Source organism: Pseudopodoces humilis, chromosome 6, assembly GCF_049639895.1.
Source record: "Pseudopodoces humilis isolate 2021_Gansu_Grassland_sample_001 chromosome 6, ASM4963989v1, whole genome shotgun sequence".
In the NCBI taxonomy this organism is placed as follows: Eukaryota; Metazoa; Chordata; class Aves; order Passeriformes; family Paridae; genus Pseudopodoces; species Pseudopodoces humilis.
The window spans coordinates 11,160,877-11,183,930 of NC_142205.1; the positions used below are offsets into that span (position 1 = coordinate 11,160,877).

Sequence of the window (23,054 nt, forward strand, 5' to 3'; positions counted from 1 at the left end):
AGGGTGCTGGGGCTACTGGGAGTCAGGGCTCATTTCAGAATTAGAAACAGGTAAGCAAACTGTTACATTCATCCCTTCTAGTATATGCCACAAAGAGAGTGGAATAAACAAAGCCACTGGAATACTTAATTTCCGTAAGAGTTTAGAGGCTTGTGCCATGACAGGCAGATTGCAGAAGCTGACTGGTTTAACATCAGTTTTACTCCTGGCAGATCAGAGGGGCAGCAGCCCCAGGGATTCTCAGGGGATGAGCACACTGCCAGCCCTGCAAAATGGCCATGGGCATCATTTAAACCCTGCTCATCTCCACTGTGCTTCCATGCCAGCTCTGGGGAAAAAAGTCCTGCTGCATCTCTGCTACTGAGAGCCAGAGAAGCCTGTGTGGTCAGCACAAGGGAAGTTGAACAAAGGTGGTGAAGAGAAGCAGGATTCGACACATCAGTAGATTGGACCATGCTAGCACAGTGTTAACAGTGGAGGCTGGGATTCATCTGCCATTCCAGCACTGGGGAAATGAGAAGGAAACACTCAGGTCTCCAGGAGATTGAAACAATCCATCAGCAAGCATGATGAATATGTTTCAAACACACTACACCATTATTTTCTCAGGGCTGTCTGGGGAATACACCTACTGTATACTGTCCTTGCAGACCTCCTGAATGGTACTCACCTCTTGTCAAATACAGTTTAGTAGTTTTCATATCATCTCCTTAACATGGACTTACTGGTTCCTGCCTTAGACTCTGGTTAAGATGAGAGTTCCCAATGTCCTCCCTTCTGCAACTTGGGGAACATGATACAGTCTCTCGGCATGTTGTGATGTTCAGTAAATAATTAACGTACAGGATAATTGCAACTGATACAAATAATCAAAATCAGTCATCACCTCATCTTGCCTACGCCAGTTCAACAGAAACCTGACTCTGTTCTGTAGACTTACCTGTACCCATTTCATCCAAGCAGATTTGGTGACCAACTAAATACTTATTGAGTACAGTTAGAGGCTTGTTACCAATCCTTTACCATTTCCTCTTTCCAGTTATCTTTTCTCTCTTTCTCCTGTTTCCTCTTGCTAATATTCAGCACCACTAATGCAGCACATCTTCCTTTCTTGTTTTACCTGTGACAGAATTCATGCAGATCAAGTAACTCTCTATTCACTCTCCGTATGGACACCTTCTCCTTTGGACACTACCCCATATATTATGATTTGCCTCCTTGTTATATTTAATTCTGCAAGTCCCATATTGCATCAGAAAATCTTCCAGGATGATATTTGCCTAGAAATGTACAGCCTTAAAAGAAAGGTGTGCATGATCCTTGTAACTATTGATTAGAAGACTGCTGTAGCTTTGCCAAAACACAAGAAATTCTGTAACATGCCGGAGGAAAGCCTCATTCAGGCCTCACTCAGGTCTAGACATCTCCTGCAGACAGTTGTGGTTGATTATTTGAGTTTGTTTTTTCCCTTCGTTATCTGAAGCAAAGGATTTCAGAAGTACTTTCAGGTCAATGAGCAAATGGACAGGCTGGCACAGGGAAACACACAACTTACCCGGTGTCCTGCACAGCAAATCCACTATTTTTGGTGTATTTTTCTCTGGCATATGGCTCAAATTTAGAATTGGGCCTAAAAATCTACATTTTAAAATAATGAACTTTGAAATAACAACCTGATCTAAATTTTGCACAATTACCCTTATTTTTAGACCTAGCAAATCAAAATCCCAAAAATTTTAAACCCCCCTGGCATGGAATATTGTGCATTCCCATTCCCTCTGACCAGCCACCCCCTCAGCAGCACACCCTCCCCCAGGTGCTGAGGACAGCTTCAGACCTGCTTTCTGCTGCATGCTCTTGATTGACTGTTCCTATTTCTCCGAGCAATGACCCCTGCTCATCATAATAGCAAATAAAACCTTGCTGAAAATACGATGCTTGGAACCCTTCTCTTTCCAGAATTACTGGGAGGGAAATAGATGTCTCTCAAGTGCAGAATCATATGCACAATGGTCTCTTAACAGTCGCTCGGAGGTCTTTTCCATTTTCACATAAATCTTTTTTATGTTGTACTCCCACCAACTAGTCATTTTATTTTTGGCTTCACTACAGTAAACTTAATTTAACATTACGTCTTTTTGGTAGTTGTTGGTCTGCTTTTATGACTAATGAGTTTTAGACAGGACATTCATAAAAACGGAACAAAAGCATCTATAATGAGCATACCACAAAGACAGGCCTATTTTTCCTCAGAATAATTGTATGCCTGAGCACAAAAGAACGCAAAAGTTGCACATTGGGCTACAAAATCACAGTGGAAGGTCAGTATCAAAAACATCAATTGATAACTCTCAGCATCAAATGAATTCTAGGATAGAACAGTAACACAGAATGTCTATTCAAGCATGCAGCCATTTAGCTCACACACCTTGCCTTGATGAGCAATTATTCTATGTACTGTTGGAAACCTACATGCTGGTCATGGCATTCTACTGTTCACTGGTATTTTTTATCAGGCTTGCTGGCTTGGCTGGTTTTTGTGGGTTGTTTTTTTTCTTTTTTTTTAATATCAAGTGAAGCCTTTAATGACAGTGTACTTCAGGTGCTGGACTGTAGATTATTTATTGGTTCCAAGAGAGTAGAACTGACACAAAAATTTCAGAGGCAGCTTCAGCTTGCATGGTTCAAGGTTTTAGCAGACATGCATTCAGAAAGGTATTCAAAGACAAAGCTGCCATGGTCAACAAGAGCTGGGGATTCCTTCTAGCTCTGAACATACAAGAACAGGATGGAGAAATGCACAGAAAGAGTTTTGATGGAAACAAAGCTAAATGAAAGCCCTCTCTGTCACGCTGTGTGGGAAAATGCATTCATAATCTACTGGTTAAGAGAGAGGGTATTCTCAAATAGATCAATAACACTGCTCCTACCTTCCACTTATTGAAAGGGTTACAAGGGGTTAGAATATGACAATGACAGGAGTTATACATTTTTTGTGCACGCCTGTTTAGATACAAAGTGTGAAAAAGCCCTGGTTTCTCAACCACAGCAGAAATCAGTCCAGCTGGAAAGCTATAGCTCCTACCCTCCATTTATCCAGTAAATAACTCAAATACTTCTTTAATAGCCAGATCCCAAGCCATTGTTTTATCCACAGCTTTAATTTTCAACAATTCCACTACATTTATCAAAGCTTTATCTATTTTTCCACATATACATAGTCACACCACATCAAACAGCATCCATCAAATCCTCCCCATGTATGTAATGGGTTTGGTGGTGCTGGATGAATTCTGCTGTGGACTGTGACTCCAGCTAACAACTCAATGAAAGCTCTGACTGGTTTAACCTATTGAGTTCCACTCGCATTTAGCAGCCTCTTGGCTGTCAACGAAGCAACTGCTCATCAGTTGTGTGTGAATAAATAAGTCTGTCCAGGACTGCCTCTCCCAGCAATTTACCAACTAGCAAAGTATGGGTGGGGAAAAAAGAGGTCAGTTATTGGGTATATTGCTGGTAGTATCTGGAATATCTGAAGACAAACTGAACCGTCATGGACTTAAGCCTTAAGCAAAATGATGTAGTCAGGTCACATTATTGCTCTGATGGTGCATCACTGGAATAAAACTGAATGGTGACACTGCTTATAAGGCAAGAACACATCATGGTAGAGATCTCAACATACAGACTCATATTCTGTAATTTCACAGGGAAATGTTCCTGAAGTAACTATTTACTGTATTGAAAGGAATATTCCTTAGCTGACTACCAGTAAAAGTGTAAGATAATTCTGCTCTCTATATTTGCAGATGTTCTGGCATGGTCTCTAAGGAAACTGATACTTGAGCAGAATAATTCCTTACAAGTAAATGTAGTCATACTGCATTTTGACAAATTCCACAACCAATTGTTCTGCTCTGAAAGACAAATGTCAAAATTATGTAGGACTGCATTTACCTGTAAGTGCTTACAAACATTGCTCAAGACAATTGCATCTTGGGAAATGCTTTTATAGCTCTGGCAAATACTCTTTTGCAAAGTGTAATTCATACTATTTAAATTATCAGGAGTTAAAATAGTGTATGAGAAAGCCTATACCCTTATTACTCTAAGTGTTCTGCTTATTCTTACTTGTTTGGCAAGCAAGAATACATGTTTGTCACCTTGCCTTTCAGTCTGGAAAAACATGCACCTATTGGTTATTGTGACAGGTGGGAGACGTAAGTGTTCGACCCCTTTAACTAATAAGTTAGTGTATGCACAATCAACATTTATTTTCTCTTAATATCAAAAGCCTGAACATAAACCGCTTAGCTGCCTGTCTTCCAAAAGCATATGAACGGAAGGATGGATGTACCAATTGCATTAGCATGAATTAAAATTAAAATATGCACTGAATGTGAGGGAAAAAAATCACTGTGTTCATTCAACACCTCCCCAGCAACACCACATAAAATCAAATATGTAATTTCTACATCCAACAGCATATATGTCCCAAAAAATGTTAAATATTTTATTGATAATTTAGTGAAATTCTAAATTCTGCTAATTTTTTCTTCTGTAGAAAGAATTTACTTTGTTCACCTGATTCCAGATTGACACTGTGGAAGCCTTAAGCCCATACTCTATAAGCCACATACATCACATTTCCAAGTCACAATTAAAATGTTAGTTTGGAAAACAGAGAACACAAAGCAAATAATTTCCTGCACATGGTACTTGATGGGTTTCCTGCACCCAGATTGATTTGATGTTATCAGCATGTGTTAATTAGTGAAAAGGAGATAATTACATAAATTCTGGTTTTTTTGAAGTACAGGGACATACCTTATCACTGCACAATACTTCCAGGCTGCATAGGGAAAGGCAATTTTATGACACAGATCGATGAAAAAGTGCTTCCAATGAAGTTAGCATCTGAGAGTTTACCTAGCAGGACTCCCCTTCACTACTCTACAGCTTTCCAAAATCATATCAGTGTTTTTAGATGCTGGTTTATACTACACTAAAACCAGACAGAATGCAAAGCAAATATTTATGCATTCTTAGGAAGTATGAACTCTTAATTAGAGTGTGACCTTGCCTATTACTCTGCTGTTTCATAGAATTTAGGGTGATGATCTATGATCCTTCTTGGTCATTTGCAGGTAGGTAAAAATGTGCAGCTGGCTGACCACAATTCAACTCTGACTCAAACAATACAGACACTGTTCACACCTCCATCCTATGATTTCATCAGAAAGGTCCATTCAGAGCAACAAAGCCCTCTAATGCTCTACACCCTCAGAGATTTGCCATCATTTCTTGTCAAAATTGGGTTTCATAGCTTGAGTCCTCTGCAGCAACACAATTTCTGCATTAGAGTTCTGCTGCCTTCAGCCAGAAAAAGACACAGAGTGAATGAATTTACCTCAACTGTTAAAAGATTGTGTAGACATGACCTTGATACAACTCCTTCCCCATTCTTAGGCCTATGAAAACTACTCATCACAACTTGTTCATAGAAGGCTTAGAGAAATGGAATGTGCCACATTTTTTGAATGAGTGTAGTGGGGTTTATAGATGATTTCCAAGCTTCCTCCAGCTCATTCAGTCCCTAACGTTCCTATATTTCACCTTATAACCTTGTGGGGTTTTTTATGCAATTCCTTTTCCATATAGTACTATGTGAAAAGGATGCTGTTGTACTTTTTGCTATTGCACTTCTTCATCAATTGCATTATTCTCAATAATTCTTAGGAAAATGAAAATTAGAGTAATTGATAGAAAATTTCCAGTACAATTTCACATTTACTGTATAAAGCTCACTCAGAAGTCCATTAGTCTGTCTGGTATAACTGCAGCTCACAGAGTGGAGGCAAGTCTGAGCCACTCCAGGAGCTGGTATACCAGTAGCTATAAACTGTAAAAATTATGTCAGGCCAAGAACTAGACTGGAACCTTCTAGCAGATATTTAATTGCATTTCAAAACAAACAAACAAATAATCTCCCACTTTGTGTTTGTTTCTTGACCCACAAGAGCTCTAGTCATACTACCCAAGCCGAACTTGCCACGGTAAGAAGAGAATAGGTTCAAGACCATCTAAGGAACCTGAAGATGCACAAGTCCATGGGACTTGATGAGAGGAATCCACAGCCCTGAGGGAACTGGTGGATGAAATGAGCCAATGGCAGTGTGTGGTACTTAACTGCCACCTGGGGTTCAACCATGACCCATCTCTTTGTACGTCTTTGTAGGACATACAGTTTGATTCTGTTCAGACCCACAATAGTCACAAAGTCAGTTACAGAGACCTCCACTACGTAATTCAAACTTGTTCTCATAGAATTCTCACAAAGAACTATGATTCTAACAGTATAAACTGCCTGGAGATACCCATATTTCTCCCTTGATTTGTTTGTTTTTTATTGCAGAGGGAGTGAGCTTGACCAGATATCTAATTCTACAGAACTTAAATCAGGTGTGGTTAATGCTCTGATGATGGGAACAATGAGCTTGAAATGTACAGTATCTGTTCTTCCACAGATAAGGACAACAATGGCTAAATGAAATGAAATCATAGAACACTTTTTAATATGCGAAGTATTAAAAATCCCTATAAGTGTCTTTTATCTTTGCTTTCATGTATTTTCCCAGTCACTAAATGCTAAGTGGTAGCATGGGACTACTTATACTTTAAATTTAAAGTGCATGCTCAGTTCCACTATACACAGTGCTCCAGTTTCCATTTTCAGCACATTTTAAAAGACGTGAAGTCATTGAAGAAAATCAGATCACTATAATGATCTGAAGTAATATCAGGAACAAGTGAAACCCTGAGACTTCTGCTCAGCTCAGAAAAGGGAGTCAGAATTCTAAATATTCTATTCCACCCCAGTGCAACTGTGCCAAAATAGACAGACAGGGAGACGTGTTCCTCCATCACCCCAAATAACTTGTGTGAGATCAACTTAGTCTTAGTGCCCTAATCAAAGGTCCAGCACCTACAATTTCCCATTACAACAGACAAAGCTCTTACAACATGAAGACTTTCTTCTTACCTTCTACATCTGGCTGCAAAACCTCCAAGAACAGTCTGAAGCTGTTGGCTAAAGCATGCAACCCCAGTACTCTCATCATTTTTGTACCACATATGCATGTATGTATATTTGTGTGTATTAATAGATCCCCCTCTGGCATCATTTAAAGGCACTAGAAATTATTTCTGCTCTGATGTTTTTGTTTGCATACTAATAAACAACACCTTCATAGAAGCAAATATCCACATAAAAATAGCATATTTATATTGACTCAAAGGGACTTCCTGTATCAGGTGGATGTCAGTATCATATTAGTTTATTAAGAAGGGTTTGTATCTCTAAGAACTGTGAAATTCAGTAGAATATAGATTTTTCTAAGACAGGATTAACATGAGGGTTCTTGTGAACTGCTGTCTCATTCAGGCTTGAAATTTAGCATTGATCTTACTGCTGTTTATTTTTTCAGACAAGTGGCACAACCATATTGTCACTGAACACTTGTGCTTGGGCAGGCTTTGATATTGTAGCTGACGGAGCTGGGAATGATCCTCCATGGAGCTCTCATCCATCTCATCCTTCTAGCTTTTATTCCAGAAACTGAGATGGGTAAAGAGTTTTGGTTTTATTCTTTTGGACTTGCAGCCACCATATAGATCATATATCTGAGCTACACAATCTGAAGAAATTGTGCTTGTTGGCAGTTCCAGTTCAAGAAACAAAAAAATAATTTCTGCCTTTGCAGCAGATTAAAAATATATTACCCAACTCAGACACAGCACAGCTTGGGCACAATTCCAGTGACAATTTCAAGAGAAATACAGTATGTAGTTAATCATCAAGGCAGCCTTGCTGAGTTCCACTGACTTTTGATTAAGCAAAACACAACAAACATTGTTCTTCCAATCAGTGGCCTCTACCTGAAATCAGTGTTTCTGTATTACACTGGATTTAAAAGGCCCTTATCAAGAGAAAATTCTTATTTCATGAAAGACCTACTATGCTTGTGTTTCACACTGTACTTCGGAATTCTTGCCCTTTAAATTACGAGCACTTTGGAGACATAGAAGGACTGTTACCGTGTTTTTTCTTATATTCATTCTTCCTGTTGTTTCTAGTAAAACATCCATTGTAAATACACTCAGTGGGTCAATTTTGTTCTCACTTATGAAGTCCACTTAACTTAAGTCCAGGAAAAGCATTTTGTTTTCACTAATGATGCAGGAACATTTCTTAAGAAAGCTTCAAGGAGAGAGGTTTTAAAAATGTATTTAATTAAGGTCTACACAGGATAAACATTATCAATGACAGCCTGCCCAATCCCTATACTTTATATTAAGGAACATGCAAAGAACCTTGTGCATAAAGGATGAAGAGTTTGAATGTTAGCCTCAGTATCCACTGGGATGTGTGAAAACCTACAGAATTTCCTTTTTCAATTGCATGGAAAACACTATGAAACCTTGATTTCCAGGAGTCGTATGAGTCAATGACCTCATGAAGTTCCTATGTCCATCAAAGTATTTTTTTTTTCTGTCTGTTCTATTCAGGAACAATAAATATCCCCCTTCTATATGTTACAAATGCACCCAAAGTGATCTTCACCATCATGAAAATCAGTTTCCTATATTTTGAAAACCTGTAAAACACACTTCACGTAGTCACAGAATCTCACCTGCACTACAAAAATGTTTTTTTGACACATACCTTCTTTTTGTTGGTGGAACAAATGTAGAAATTGTCAATAACAGTGGCAATCCCAGGCTGTAGATTCAACTTTGTGTATAATGTCCCAAAATCTGAAGACCTGAAAGAAATCAAACATCTGTAAGAGCTCTCTTCTAAAGACTTCAGCATTGAAACTCTGAAAAGAAAACCCCCCTCTGTGTAACAACTGACCATTTTCAATGCTTCTCTGCCATCCTTTTGTTCTTTCCAGTGCTCATTAGCTACTGAAAGAAACCAGCTACTATTAAGAAACTTAGGTTCTAGGTTTGAAAAAAACCTGGCTAGTTCTGTCTGTACTTTGAAGTTCTCTGCTGTGCTGGTTTATTTTTTCTGTGCAGCGACAGAAGCCTGACGTACACCTTTCCATCACCACCCACAAGGTGGAAAAAAAGAGCTATGAAGAGCACAGGCTCATTGGCAAGTACTAACAGCACTTCCTCAGCTGTGCAGAAAAGAAGAGTTGACTTCAGAGCTGTTTGTTGCATAAGAGAATAATTTGGCCTGAGATCTGGAAGACTCACATTAGACCTCCAGCAGACTCAGTACTGGATAAAGGTATCCCATTGACTCCTCCATCTCCTTCTCAGAGGATCACTAAATTTTGAATTAAAAAAATTGAAGTCAGTATTTGGCCATCAGTATGTCACATCTCTTGAGTATTTCAAATGTGGGCACTCTGCAGCATTTGTTCCATATTTCTGAAAAGCCGGCAGTCTTTTCAAAAATGGCATCCAAGCTCTGCAGTTGTATTGCCAATGTCAATTATAAAAAGAACAGACAAGTAAAATGCTAGTATAAAGAAAAGTTAGTGAAATTCAAAGCAAGTCACATCCAAATTTAAATCACTTTGGATGAAACCTTGCTTGTTCTGTTTAGGATCAAGTTGTACCATATGCCCTCTCCATATTTACAGTTACTCATTTTGCATTTGGAAAGGGACTCAGACACATCTAAGGCATTTGTCCCTTCTTCATCATTCAAGCAATTGGAAGCATTCAAAAGCTCTCACATCCAAGAGAGACAAGACAAGAATGTCCCTCCCAGTGTGCCACTGCACTGCCTGGGCAGTGATTTCTGCCCTACAGTTCCTTTCTACCGTGTTCATTGTTCCCCAGCAGGCTCTGCTCCTCATGCTCCTCACCCAGGGCAGTCACTGCTAAAGTCTGCAGGAACATTACTGAGTGCAATGAGAGAGAACAGTGAAAAACCAAATCCCTGCCTGAGTGTGTACACATTGAGAAGTAGCGCACTGCCTGAGGTCTCCTCCAAGCCATGTGAGGCGGGTTATTCCCTGAAGGGCTGGTGCCCACAGCAGGCTGCCATGAGCATCCCACCTACATCCCAGTGCCACCCAGAATGTCACTGAAGTTGGAGGGCACACTGTATGAAGCCAGAGGCACCTCCTGTGCTTTCACCAATCCAGTTTCCATTTGATCTGGGGTTTTTTCCCCCCACAATGTTGCTTTCTCTGCAGATATACAGTAATTCATTAGAGAATTAACTGAATCATAGCAATCCAATTTTGACAAATATGTAGATATCAAATAAATACAACTGCAATGTACAACTGGGTGCTCAGCACAGAACTAATTCAAATTCGAAGGGGAATAGGATGGACAGTGCTAAACCTAATTTGTCAGTGGTGTTTGACAGAAAGAAATTAAAGCAAAGACTTAAAATACCAACTTCAGACACATGTAATGAAACCATGCAGAACAATATATGATGGAAATATAACCTAGTCTATTCTCTTTGAGGGAAGAATATCAGGTTGGTGGCTAGCCCAGTAATACCATCATGAAATAATTCTCTGAACCTTAAAGATGATTCAATTTAGTTTGAAGAGGCAGTTCCAGGATTAATACAATGGGACCACTGAAGAGTGACACCATGCGAGGGACACCATGGAAACTGTGTCAATGTGTGAAAAGAGTCCAGGCAGGAAGCCCAAAAAAGAGAAGTTCCAAGATAAAAAGTTCCAGTCCAAAACTTTTGCTTCTAATTCTCATGACTTATAGAAAGTACTGCACAAAAAGAACGAGGTTTTAACAAGAAGAGAGCACTAAGATAACTACTATTTTCAGATAAATGTAGTAAAATTATACAGTCAAAAACCTTTTTTTTTTTTTCCCCCAGGTAAAAATTAGCAATCTCAAGGGAAAAAAAAAATCCAGTTCCAGCCTGAGAAAATAGGCAACTGTATCTCCCAAAAAGTACACCATGTCTAAGCAGCAAGACCATGATTGGAAGATCTGTGGATCTATGGAGAAATGTATTCTGACTTCCAAATCTTTTTCACTCTAGCCCAGATTTGAGAGTGCCCAGGAATGTCAGCTATTCTTTGAGACATTCACGCAGAAGAGTACATAGTTCAAGGACATCATTCAAGAGAGGCACTGTACAAAATAATTGGTTTTCAAAATCAACTACAATCTATAGAAAACAGGTCACCTCGACTTTTTCACCTAAGATATAGCTTCCAAGTTCCTGACTCTTTGTATATAAAGAACAAGCATTTTGTAGCATGCAGCTAGAACAGAATATCCTTTAATGGTACTACTGAGCTACAGACAGGGTTGGAGAGGATGAATTCCATGATCCCAGCACACACCTATTTCAATAAATATTTCAAACATACTTTGTACAAAATTAAGGAGAGGAGGAGTCCTTCACGATTTTCCAATCTTAGTGAGATTTTTTTTTTTTCTGTTAGGAACCAAACTCATGCTGTTTCAAGAGTGTTAAGGAGATGGAAAAACTCCACATGAGTAATCTGTTTTTATCAGGATATAAATACCCTCTTTCCTCACTAAAAATCATGAAAAGATATTTCAAGTTATAATGGAAAAAGGATACATATGTACCTGATGAGAAGAATACAACTTCCTCCTATACCATGGTTTATCTGAAGTGGCAGCACAACAGCAGAACTCCATAAATCAGAGCAAGAAGTGTACAGGCTGCCTATAAAAAGAAGGGTCTGGCCTGCAGTTCTGACTGATCTGGACACAGTTAATCAGGATTTTGGCTTTATGTCAGACATTGCAGGGGAAACAGAAAGCTATACACAGGCTGCATCCTGCTGCTGTGTATCCACCTGTGCACTACAGGCAAAGGATCTTTCTTCACTGAGAAAAACTCAGTGAAGCATTCACAGGAAACACATCTTCCTGTACTCAGGTGATAGAACCACTGGATGGTGGAACAGTATTATTCACATACTGATGCAGACATCACACAACCTGTGTGGTTGGGTAAGAGCTTCTCCAGAAGTAATGTACATCTTTCTGCTGAAATCTGTGCTATTCTTATTTTTTTTTTTTTATTTATGAAATAAATCAGTTGCCACTGTAAGAACAGCATGTTGAGATAAGAGTCCTCAAAATCATGCAATGATATTACAGCACAGACACAATTAGGTCTTTTTAGCTTAGTAGTGTTACCTAAAAAAAATAGTTGGGAAAACTTCCAAGTGGTAGAGAAATGTACCCTGATGAAATAAAACTCCAAAGCCCCTAAGCTCTGTGTAAAATTTGGGTCTCATCCTCAAAAATGTAACTTTTTTAGATTTGAGCTAAAATAAATCTATATCTAACATAATTTGGAACTGTACCTAAACATTGGATCTGGATATCGTCCAACAGAAATATTGAGAAAGAAGAAGAAATTTAGCAGATACCAAAAGAGACATGATCCAAATGTTTGCCTTTTTGAACTTCACTATCATTATAAAGCTCTCCCCTGGTGACTCACACCTATGATTCAACTTTGCTCATTGTTAGTTGTTTTTCCAGGATACATTTTCAAATAGATACTTTAAAATATATAAGAAAAATTAAAATTGATATAATAAGATGTTAATGAAGATTCTTAGAGATGAAAATTGCATTCCGAAATTACATGTAATACCCAAAGGACACATCAACTGAAAAAAAAAGCTTCCTTTTTTTTTTTTTTAAATGAAGAGACAGACTACAAAGAGAATGGTTGGAACACTTAACACACATGTTCATCAGATTTCCTCTACTTTTTCTTCTTGAAGACTAACTCAAGATCCATTCTAGTCAAATGAGTCATATTGTACAAGCTCCATTAACTTAAAATACTGGAAGACAACAATGAAGAGATTTCAAATGACTCATATATTACTTAACTAGTGAAACAAAAAAAAAGAAAAAAAAAAAAAAGAAAAAAGTCTTTGAAGGAAAAGAATACAAAAGATGGTTTAGATAATTGGTAAATTGTTGAAAAAAAGATTCAATTGAGATGCACATTAGAGAATGAAGGAAGAGTGGATCTGTACGTAAAAGTCACTTGACTGCTTCCCACTTAATTTTCTCCAGACTCTATTGCAAATGTTGTCTTCCCACCTTCCCCTCCTTTCAGTCAGCAGAACAGTCCAAGATTTACAGCATGAACTTTAAAATGCAGGAGAAATTATTTTAGGTTCTTGCTCTGTGACAGACTTACATCTAACAGTAGGATTCCCTTTGTGCTCTGGTCCCTCACCTGAATAATAGAGACAACACAGTTGACTATACCTCAAATGTCTGTAAGGAAAATAGATACTGCAGAGGAATGAACTGGCTGATGGAGTATCTAAAACAGATACATCAGGGGTTCCAACAAGTACCAAGACAAACCTACTGAAAGGAAAGAAACCAGAGGAATATCATTAAAGAAGTGAAAAACTAACTCATCTTCTGCACTTAAACAGCACAGAAACCTTCAAGGGCTTTTACACATCCAATGTGGAAATTGCAGAGGCTTTGGTTAGCCTCATAAAATTCTTTCAAACAGAACCAAAAACCTCCAAAACCCCAAAGCCTTTCTTCTGAGTACAAACACATTGTAACATTGGATTCCAACACCCAACTCATACACTGAGGAATTCGTGCAGATGACAGTTTCTTCAAAGGCTGTAGAGAAGAGTAGGACTCTTAGCAATCCAATTAACACCCAGGAATCCAATTAACAGATTACTAATCAGCTATCAGCTTTGCTGGAGTACTTTTTGGAAATACCTTTCTCTCTGCTTTCCAGAAATTTGAGCCTTTTGGAAATGACACATTTTTCCTCCCAAAACCAAAAATATAGAAATGCTTCTTCCTTAATCCAGTTTTACACTAAAGAATCAATGGTGTAGGCAAGAGGTAACATAAATATGTTAGCAACTTCATATTTAGGCAATTGAGAATTTACCTTCTTTTGCCCAAAACACTAGAGATGAACACATCCCATTTTCACTTATCAGTTATTGATATCATATATTGATTACATATCTGATAACATAGATATTTTTAAGAGCTGTTGTTAATCCCAACTGTCTTTTTAGTTGAAGTGACCTGCTCTGTAATGCTCCACTGTGTACAGGTCATGGTGCAACTTTGCATTTATGCAGTTACACAGACTCCTTCCAATAATTACAGGTATTAATGTCCATATAGATTTGATTGTAAATTGCTGACCTGAAAAATTCCATTTGTAAAAATTAAAAAAAAAAAGAAAAAGATTGCATTTGCATCATGTGAAGACTCAAAGAGGGTCTTAAACATCACATATTCTAGAACTGGGCTTTTAAAACTTATCCAATTCCACTGGCCACAGTGGAGGGAAAACCAGTCTTCTGTAGCCAACAATAAAAGCCAGGATTACCATGGCAGGTGACTTTAAGAAGTCACATCTTTCCTCAGGAAGTCTGGCTGCTAATGTCACAGCAACGAATAAGACATGACCTTATTTTACAACGCACACAGCCAGGTCCTCTGACACCACACGGTACCAAGCCTGACCAGGCCCCAGACTGGTATGCCAGGCTACAATCTTCACTTTTTCTCATGAGAGAACATGGGTGGTGATAGACAGAGTTCTTTGTACAGATGGAGGTGAATTATACAAGTATTTACCTGCTGTATAATTTTTTCTTGTACTAGTATATTCTGTCATGCATTTATCAAGTATACTGGTTTTGGTTAATTGCTTCATCTGCACAATGCACATACACACACATGCTCAAATTTCAATAGTTAGCAACATTGTGTCTTTAATATCTACTGTACATCTTTCTATGCTGTACTTAAACATTCCTACTCTGCATATAAATATGCATATCTGTATACCATCACAGTTATCTTTTGCAGACCTTCATTAGTCCTTCAGTATACCACAAACATTCTGCTCATTAGCCTATAATCACGCTGCTTATCAGTTACATTTTCAAGATCCTCATTACTTTGCTGCACAGCTCCAACAATTAGCTTTTATATTCTACAGGCTGACAAAACATCACATTAGCTTCTATTAGCTGCAGCCATCTCCTTTCCACTCAGAAAGTGTTAGTTTATGTTAGACACCTATTCTGCAACTACTGCCTTGGTGCATTAATTCCGTCACCAGCACACAGCACTTGCTGACAGTACGCCTTGGAAGGTACAGCCCGTAGCCATGCTTGCAGTACACAGATACTTGTGATGAATCCACTCAGCCATGAAACAAGCAGTGTCACAGTGACAAAGCAGACAAGACACCGCCAGCAAGACAGGGTTATGTCTTACTTCTGCAGAAAGGAAAAGCTCTAGGTTATTTCTCCTTCAGCTTTGCAGCCATGGAAGAGCTGGGGCATGTCGCTGCCCTCAAGGGGCACAGGGGTACTTTAAGGTGCTTGGGGGAAAATTAAAAATTCCCCCACAATCGTTCAACCCAAGTTATTTGTTCCTTTAAAAACAAACTTATTGAAATAATTCACAGTCGAATTAAAGGTTTTGAAGTCCTGCTTTTGGACCATTTCAGTAATGCTGCTTACAATCCCTTCCCAGTACTAAACAGTTCCAGTGACCTACATGAGGGAATAGAAAACAAGAATGAAATTGTGGGAAATAGGGAAAGATCAATTTCTTACTGCATTTTCTTCACTGAATTCAACATATTGTGTAACTAACAGTTAGTATGCAAGCATTTATCCCAAGAAACAGCCCCGTGTAGATTCAGTTTCAGCAGCTGCAAGTCCAGCACTGCATTAGTAGTTCTTAGCAAGGAATGGAGTGTATCATAGAGCATTTGGGAGGTTTGCTATTGAGAGACTTAACTATTTAATTAACTATTCAATTAACTATTCAATTACTACCTACAAAACAAGTTAATACTTCCTGTGCAATACTAACTTCCTTTCATCTATTTAGACAACCATCTTTGGGAAAAAAAGGTTTGGTTTAGTTTTGGTGGGGTATTTTTTGTTTGGGTTTTTATTAGTTTAGGAAAAAGAAGTCTTTGTTGCTAACATGCAATTTTCCAAAATTATGCTTATTAACTATATAGCCAGAAGTGGAAACATACATATATCACTTCCAGTATAATTTCTCTTTTATGAGTGTTGTGAGGGGAAATGAGTAATTACAAAGGAATTACTTCTTATCTCACATACTTGTGTTCTTTGTGGAAAGGAGATGGTTCAAGAATATTTTCTTGAGGTTTGCAAGGAACATTAAAATTTTTCATCATGGAAAAATGCTAGGCATTTCCCATAGCCCAGGCTTTTTATTTAAACCACTAAACACAGCTGAAATATTTTTGAAACAACTTTATTTTCAGTCAGGCAGTTTCTTGGAAGGCAAGAAACATGATGGGATATATGAGAAAATTTTGCCTTGTGCTTTCTGACCAGAACAGCAAATTTTCTTATAATCACTGGATAGAATTGGTTTGAGTAGGAACATTTATAAAATTAAAAAAGAACAGATAATAATTTAATAAACTGTATATGCACATTCACATGCAATTATCTATTCCTCTAGCAATGGGCTCTGCCAGCTATAACAGTCTTCTACTCACTCCTCAGTGAGCAGAACTCTTCCTTAACTCCAATTGTACTACTCAATTGTAGCAGTTTTAGCTTTTGCTGCTGAAGTGCTGACCTCCATTTTATGATTGCTGTGGGGGAGGTGAGAGGTAAAATGAACTATATGGCCAGGTGTAGCACTTTATAAAAAGGTAAATGAAGTCAATGTTTTGTCAGTAATTTGACTGTGGTATTCTGCACCTGAAGCAAAATGCTTGGCAAACTAAAGGAGTAACTGGACAATTTTGAAAATAATAAAAATCCTAAACAATAAGTAAATACAGAAATATAGACTCTGGAAATGTAGCAGGGACTCACTGTTGCCTGTTGTGTGTTTTCTGGCATGCTTCTCTGAAACTGCAAGTACACACCTGGGATGGAAGCTGGGCAGTGCTCAGATGCAGCTCAATTTCATCCAAGATATCAGTTCCCATGTCCCCAGTGTCAGAGAAGTGATTATTTAAAGTTATTACAACTGCATTGGAACAAAATCTTTATGAGGATTTTTTAAGCATTGTTTTGAATTCGTCTCCTTCAAAAACAGTTCATGTCAGAACAACCATCTGCTTCATCCATGTCTGACCACAAATGAGATTGCCATGATGTGTTTGAATCATGAAAATATTCAGATGGTTAAACAAAATCAGATTTTCCTAACAGTGTTTAAAATCACTGTGTCTGTGCTGCCTGAGCTGGCAGCATGCAGAACGTAGGAATGGGAGGAGGCACATCTCAGGGTGCTGCAGCAACCAGGGACACCAGAGAATTCACTCACAACACTTCAGCAGGATTTCTTTCTGTTACTTGCTAATGACCCCAACCATAATCTTCTAGCAGCCTTCCACAGTTGCTGAAGGGGTTTCACTTATTTATTTATTTGTTTTGTTTAAAGCTTTCAGCAGCCCAATTTCCCTTACTGTCATCCTCCTGTAACTGCAGTGACACCTGTGGAGGGCTGAGCCCATCAGCTGTAGATTGGCCTGCTGTTGAACTTGGCAAGCCAGCAGCACATAAAGCCCCAGCAGATGTTTCTGTTTTAATAGCAGCTCTTTTAAACCCTTGGCCAGACATAAATCCAAAATAGATCCAGAAAAGAGATAAAAAGTGCCACCATCATGGCTCAAAATTAGGAAGCAGAAGTAGCCTTTTCTGCAGGACTTTGAGGGACAATTAGCAGCAGAAGGTGTTGGGAAGTGTTCCCATAAATTAGGCTGACAGGTTAAGAGGGCTAGCCACAGCAAATGCAGCACATTTTGCATTGTGTCACGGTTTTCTAGGAAACAGAATCCTAAGACAAATACACACATTTACACAGGAGTTTCCAAACTAAGATCACAGTTCATAGCAACAAGTACAGGAAGCAGCCAATTTTATGGCCATTAACACCTCCACATGGATCTATGGTGCTTCCATGCCACATTCATGAACATTCCAAAAATAAAACAGTAGCACAATGATCCTTGATAGAAAGGATCCTCTGAAATCATGCCTTGCTGGATCTATTTTCTTAAAAGAAAGCTGCACTAAGAGTGTGTTCACACAAACTCTGCCACTGTGCTTTATGGGAGAGGAGGTTGATATATACCAGGGTGACATGCTAATACATCCATTCACTAGGTGATGACTAACTGCCCCTAATAGAAGCCTGGTCCACTACAAATTATTGACATGTAATTTCAAATGCAAGTTAAAACAACCCCACAGAATAAGAATATTCTCAGCATTGAAAATAACTCAAAGCATTGAAAGAGCTGAAAACTTCAGTCACATTCTCTTCTGACATTTAAGGAGATGAGGAAGAGAAGAAAGCAACCCTAAAAAGGAGTCCTTTGGTAGGAATGAACCTGTTCTCCTGCTTTCCCCATCATCTGCTACTCGAGCTCAGATGGAGCTGCCAGTAGTGGATGTAGCTCTGAGACTGTTTGGGTGTCCGGGCTCTCTCACTGAGGCTGGGACAGCAGGAGATGGGCTCCTTCCTTGCACAAGCCTTGTGGTGGTTGAAGGTCACCAAGAGAACAGCTGCAGATGGAGCCCAGCAAATTTCATAGTGTCCAGGAAGATGGGAAAGAAATCCACGAGATGATGGCAGCAAGTTTATAGATGATACAAAACTGTGAGGAGTGGCTGATTTATCAGTAATATATCTTGTGGAGATACAGGCAAACAAGAATCTCATAAAGCTTGACAAAGTGAGGTAGAAAGGACTACACCCAGGAAGCACCAGTACATACTGGAGGCCAACAGGCTTGGTAGAAAAAGTCCTGGAGGTCCTGGTGGGCATCAAATGAAACCTAAGCCAACAAAGGGCCATTGCAGCAAAGGCAGCCAACAGCGTCTCAAGCTGAATCAGGAAGAACATTTTCAGCAGCTGAGGGAGGTCAATTGTCCCCACTCAGCACTGCTGAGATACAGCTGAGTAATGTGGCCCCTCAGAATGAGTATATTCCATACTGGAATATACCCAGCAAAGAGCCACAAAGATGATTAGAGACTGGAGCACCTATCATAACGTGCAAGGCTGAGAGAACTGGGGCTGGGCAGCCCGGAAAAGGCTCAGAGGAGACCTTACCAATGTATATCAATAATTGATGTGTGTAAAGATGGAGACAGACTCTTCTTGGCAGTGCTCAGTGACAAGACAAGAGGCAATGGACACAAACTGAAATACATCAAACTCCATTTAAACATAAGAAATTTGTTTTTTTTTTACCATGAGGGTGGCTGAACAGTGGACTTGATGCCCAGGGAACTTGTGGTATCTCCATCCTTGGAAATACTCAAAATTCAACTGGACAAGATCTAGATCACTGTGCTTTGATCAAGGGGGTTAGATTCAATGATGTCAAAGAGCTCCCTTCCAACATCACTCAACTTGTGATTCTGTAGTTACTGAAAGTTAAATTATATAATCTGACTTTGTTGAAAATACTGTGCATCAAAAGTAATTTTCTGTAGACAACACAGTTAAAGCATCACCAAGTTATAGAAGAAACTTCATTACATATTTTCTAGGGAATCCACATTTACTGATAAGAAAAGTACTTACAACACAGAACCTGCACTATCTTTGGATGTGAAGTCTGAAATTATAGTTGTATCCCCAACTCAACATTTGATATCTGAAAAGTGGCACAAAAGCATTTTATCTAAATGTCATTTTGCAATCACATAGCTCAGACTTATTCAACTGCCCAAAGCAGTCAAGCTTAAATGAAAAGAAAAAAAAAAAAATTTGCCCAAGGAAAGCTTTTTTTTCCCTTTTCTGCTGCTGTTGGTTCTACCCTAAACCCCCACTTTGGGGAATTCAACCCATGAAAGCTTTGGCAAACCTTTTGGTCTATGTGGTCAAGCTGCCAGTTCACAGGGAAAGTTCAGCATGATACAACTACTGTACAAATAAATGCAGAGATCACAAATTCTAGCCACTAGTCCCACCAGACACGTTTTATTAAATACCTTTTACACATGACTTGGAAACCAGCTTGATATTACACCAGTAAATTAAAACCCAACATGCCGGTGTTTGGGAAGAGACATTTGCTGTTCTTATTTCCAGATCATATCCACTCCAGGGAAGCTTCTTCAAAGAAATGCAGATTCCAGCTATCACTGGAGAAAACAACAGTAAGGTTGTCAGTTGAGTCATTAACTCAACTCTAACGTCTAACCCTGTAGAAAAAGTGCAACAGAAAATTTAGGGAAATGAAAGATAGTGGCACCACAGTGCATGCTAAAAATGCCAAAATCTTTCAGCATATTGAAAGACAAAAATGGCCTAACTTCTGAGCATGTATTCACCAAATGCATTGTCAGTGAATGCAATAATTGAATTTTTTTTTTAATGTCTGTAAATTACCATCCTTGAATTATCAACACTAAAAGATGATAATTCTTAAATTAAATTTAACCATCATGCTTATTTTAGTTACTTAAATGTGTTCAGTACACATTTAAGTTTAGTTACTTAAAAAGTTCAGCCCACTTTAACATAATAGATTTTTTCTATTGCTAATTTTCAGAAGTAATAAATTGCAGAAGAGGTTCTCCTACAGGAGACAACCATATTTCCAGGTCGTATGTAATGGTTTTCATCATTAACTACTATTCCAAGGATACCAAAATGGACATCATATGCATATATTTTCCAAGATACACTTTTCTCATGTTCTGATCTCTTTTCTTCATTAAGAATTTGCTAGTAAAACTGATTGATAGGTAGTCTTACTGTACAAGGAGGATGTGTCATTCAACTCTTTGACCTTGCCTTCACACTAACAGTCAAGTGTCTTCGAAATCTGTTTACTTCAGAATATACAAGAGCATTAGAGACAGGATGTCAGCACATCTCAGGTTTGAAAAGATCTAATAATAGTAAATGAGCTTGGACAGTAGGGTCATCTGTATTGTACTTTAAGAAAGAGAGACAAATTTAATTCTTCCATTTTATAGTTAAAGACAAGTAAAATAATTCTTAAACTACGCTGTGGTTTTTTATTGATTTAGTTGTTTAGGTTTTCTTTTGTCTGAGGAACATTATTTTTTGAGACAAGATAGGCCACATTACATGAGATGAAGACAGATGCAAAACACTTCCCAGAGACAGTTACAGAATCTAAAAAGCTTTTTCTTACCTCTTACTGAGCAAGCTCTGGGCAAGTTTCAGAAGCAGCCTCAAAACTGGTTTACTCTTTCATCAAAGATGTACAATGTATAGAATTGAATTTTTCCCTCTTTCACTAACATGGAGTCAGCATTCCTGCACTTCGGAGTCACAAAAATGAGACAGCAGACTTAAGGAGTGTGATGGAGAACGGAAATATTTTCCAGTGGTAATACTTTCCTTCCTTCATTAGCATTATTACATTAAAAAATTACATATGGCAGTAATTTTCTTTTGTGTTTCCTAAATATTTGCATTGCTGCATAACTGAGTTAGAAGCAAAAGAAGTTCCAATTTAGAGCAGACTGCTAATGATGCCAAGGTTGTGGCTTTGACCCCTGTATGGGCCATCCACTCCAGAGCTGAACTCAATGATCCTTTTGGCCCCCTTCCAAGTCAGAATATTCTGGGTGTGAATATAGTTACACTGTCCTTATTTACCTGCTCATAAATCCACCTCTTCTACTGCATGAGATTAGTAAGGATAATACGAAATATGATAATCAGATGACCCATCAAATCCCATAGAAACTGCCCTCCATATCAGTACTGTGTCTTCAGGAACGGACTAAACTAGTATAACAAGGAACAGTCACATCACATCCCAATTTGCATTGGCCACATATGGGCTATTCAGCAGCTGTGTGGATAGCATTTTGATTAGCATTTAGGTTTTTTGTTACAGTTTTTTGATCTGTCTCAGATTCTCCTAATATTTTGCATACTTTACATAGATAAATAAATATGCATTCAACACAACTGAGCTTCAGATACTTCATATTTCCCCAAGTTTTACAAGAGGTCAGAGAAACTTCTGGATTTGTCTCAATAAAGCATTAAAATCAAATGAATTTGATACTTGTAGCCTCTAAGACACTAAAGGATGTAAATGTGATGGATATAACCATACAATCAAAGGAAATTGTAAATAATTATAAAAAGAAGTAAAATAAAAAATAGCTTGGAGTCACATATCCTGTTAAGAATGCAAATTATAAGGGGTATTAGCTGATGATTGATAAGAAACTTCATGTGATCCCAAACCTTTAAGTTATTCACACTGATATTCAAAATGTAATTACATTCAAACCACACAGTAGAGTTGGATTAATGGAACAAATACTTTACAAGTAATCCATGAGTCATGCCTACTTATTATTATGAGGTTTGGATTACTTATCATTTCAGCTCTGTGGCTTTACTAAATAACAACAATAAGTAACACCACATTCAGGCTTTCACATCTTTACACACATACTGTCAAGTATAAAAGGAAAGAAAAGAACATTTATATTTTCAATGAAATGTCCTAAAGAAAATACAGCTTGGGTTATGCATATAGAAGGTATTTTTCCAGGCTTTAGTTTTATGCTTTGCAGTTGCCTCTTCAAATCTTTAGGTACAGATCTGGGGGAAAAAAATACCTTGGTTTTTTTTTTTAGTAAATGTGTCAAAAGTCAGAGAAGAATGTGGGAGGGAATTTGTTCTGCTGTTCTTCAATTCCCTTGAGAAGTACATACACAGAGTATAATGAAATAGGAAGAGAGAGGCATCTTCCATGCCTTGCAGTGAATAAGCAATACTGCAAGGCATACAATTACTAGAGATGTGTGTGACTTCATCATTAGAAGACCTAAGGTCCTGAGGAGAGAAACAAATATGATGTGTTATCTGCTGCCCACCCTACCCCTACTTGTTACTTCCCTCAAACTTCTCCCCCACCATTTCAAAGTCTATGAGCAGGAAAGTAAAATTTGCCTTTGGAGATGGCTGACCTTTAGTAACTGTATTTCCAATTGTTATTGCAGCACTAA

General features: G+C 38.3%; 1 protein-coding gene across 3 annotated transcripts in view; it reads right to left on the minus strand.

Moving 5' to 3' along the window:
* Window positions 1–23,054, minus strand: part of SORCS2 (sortilin related VPS10 domain containing receptor 2) — a 525,812-nt gene that overhangs the window by 223,353 nt on the left and 279,405 nt on the right. For all 3 annotated transcript variants that reach the window (XM_088056209.1, XM_088056207.1, XM_088056208.1), the window contains exon 3: window positions 8,726–8,825. In XM_088056209.1, the coding sequence (XP_087912335.1) occupies window positions 8,726–8,825 (100 nt within the window). The remainder of the gene's footprint in view (window positions 1–8,725; window positions 8,826–23,054) is intronic.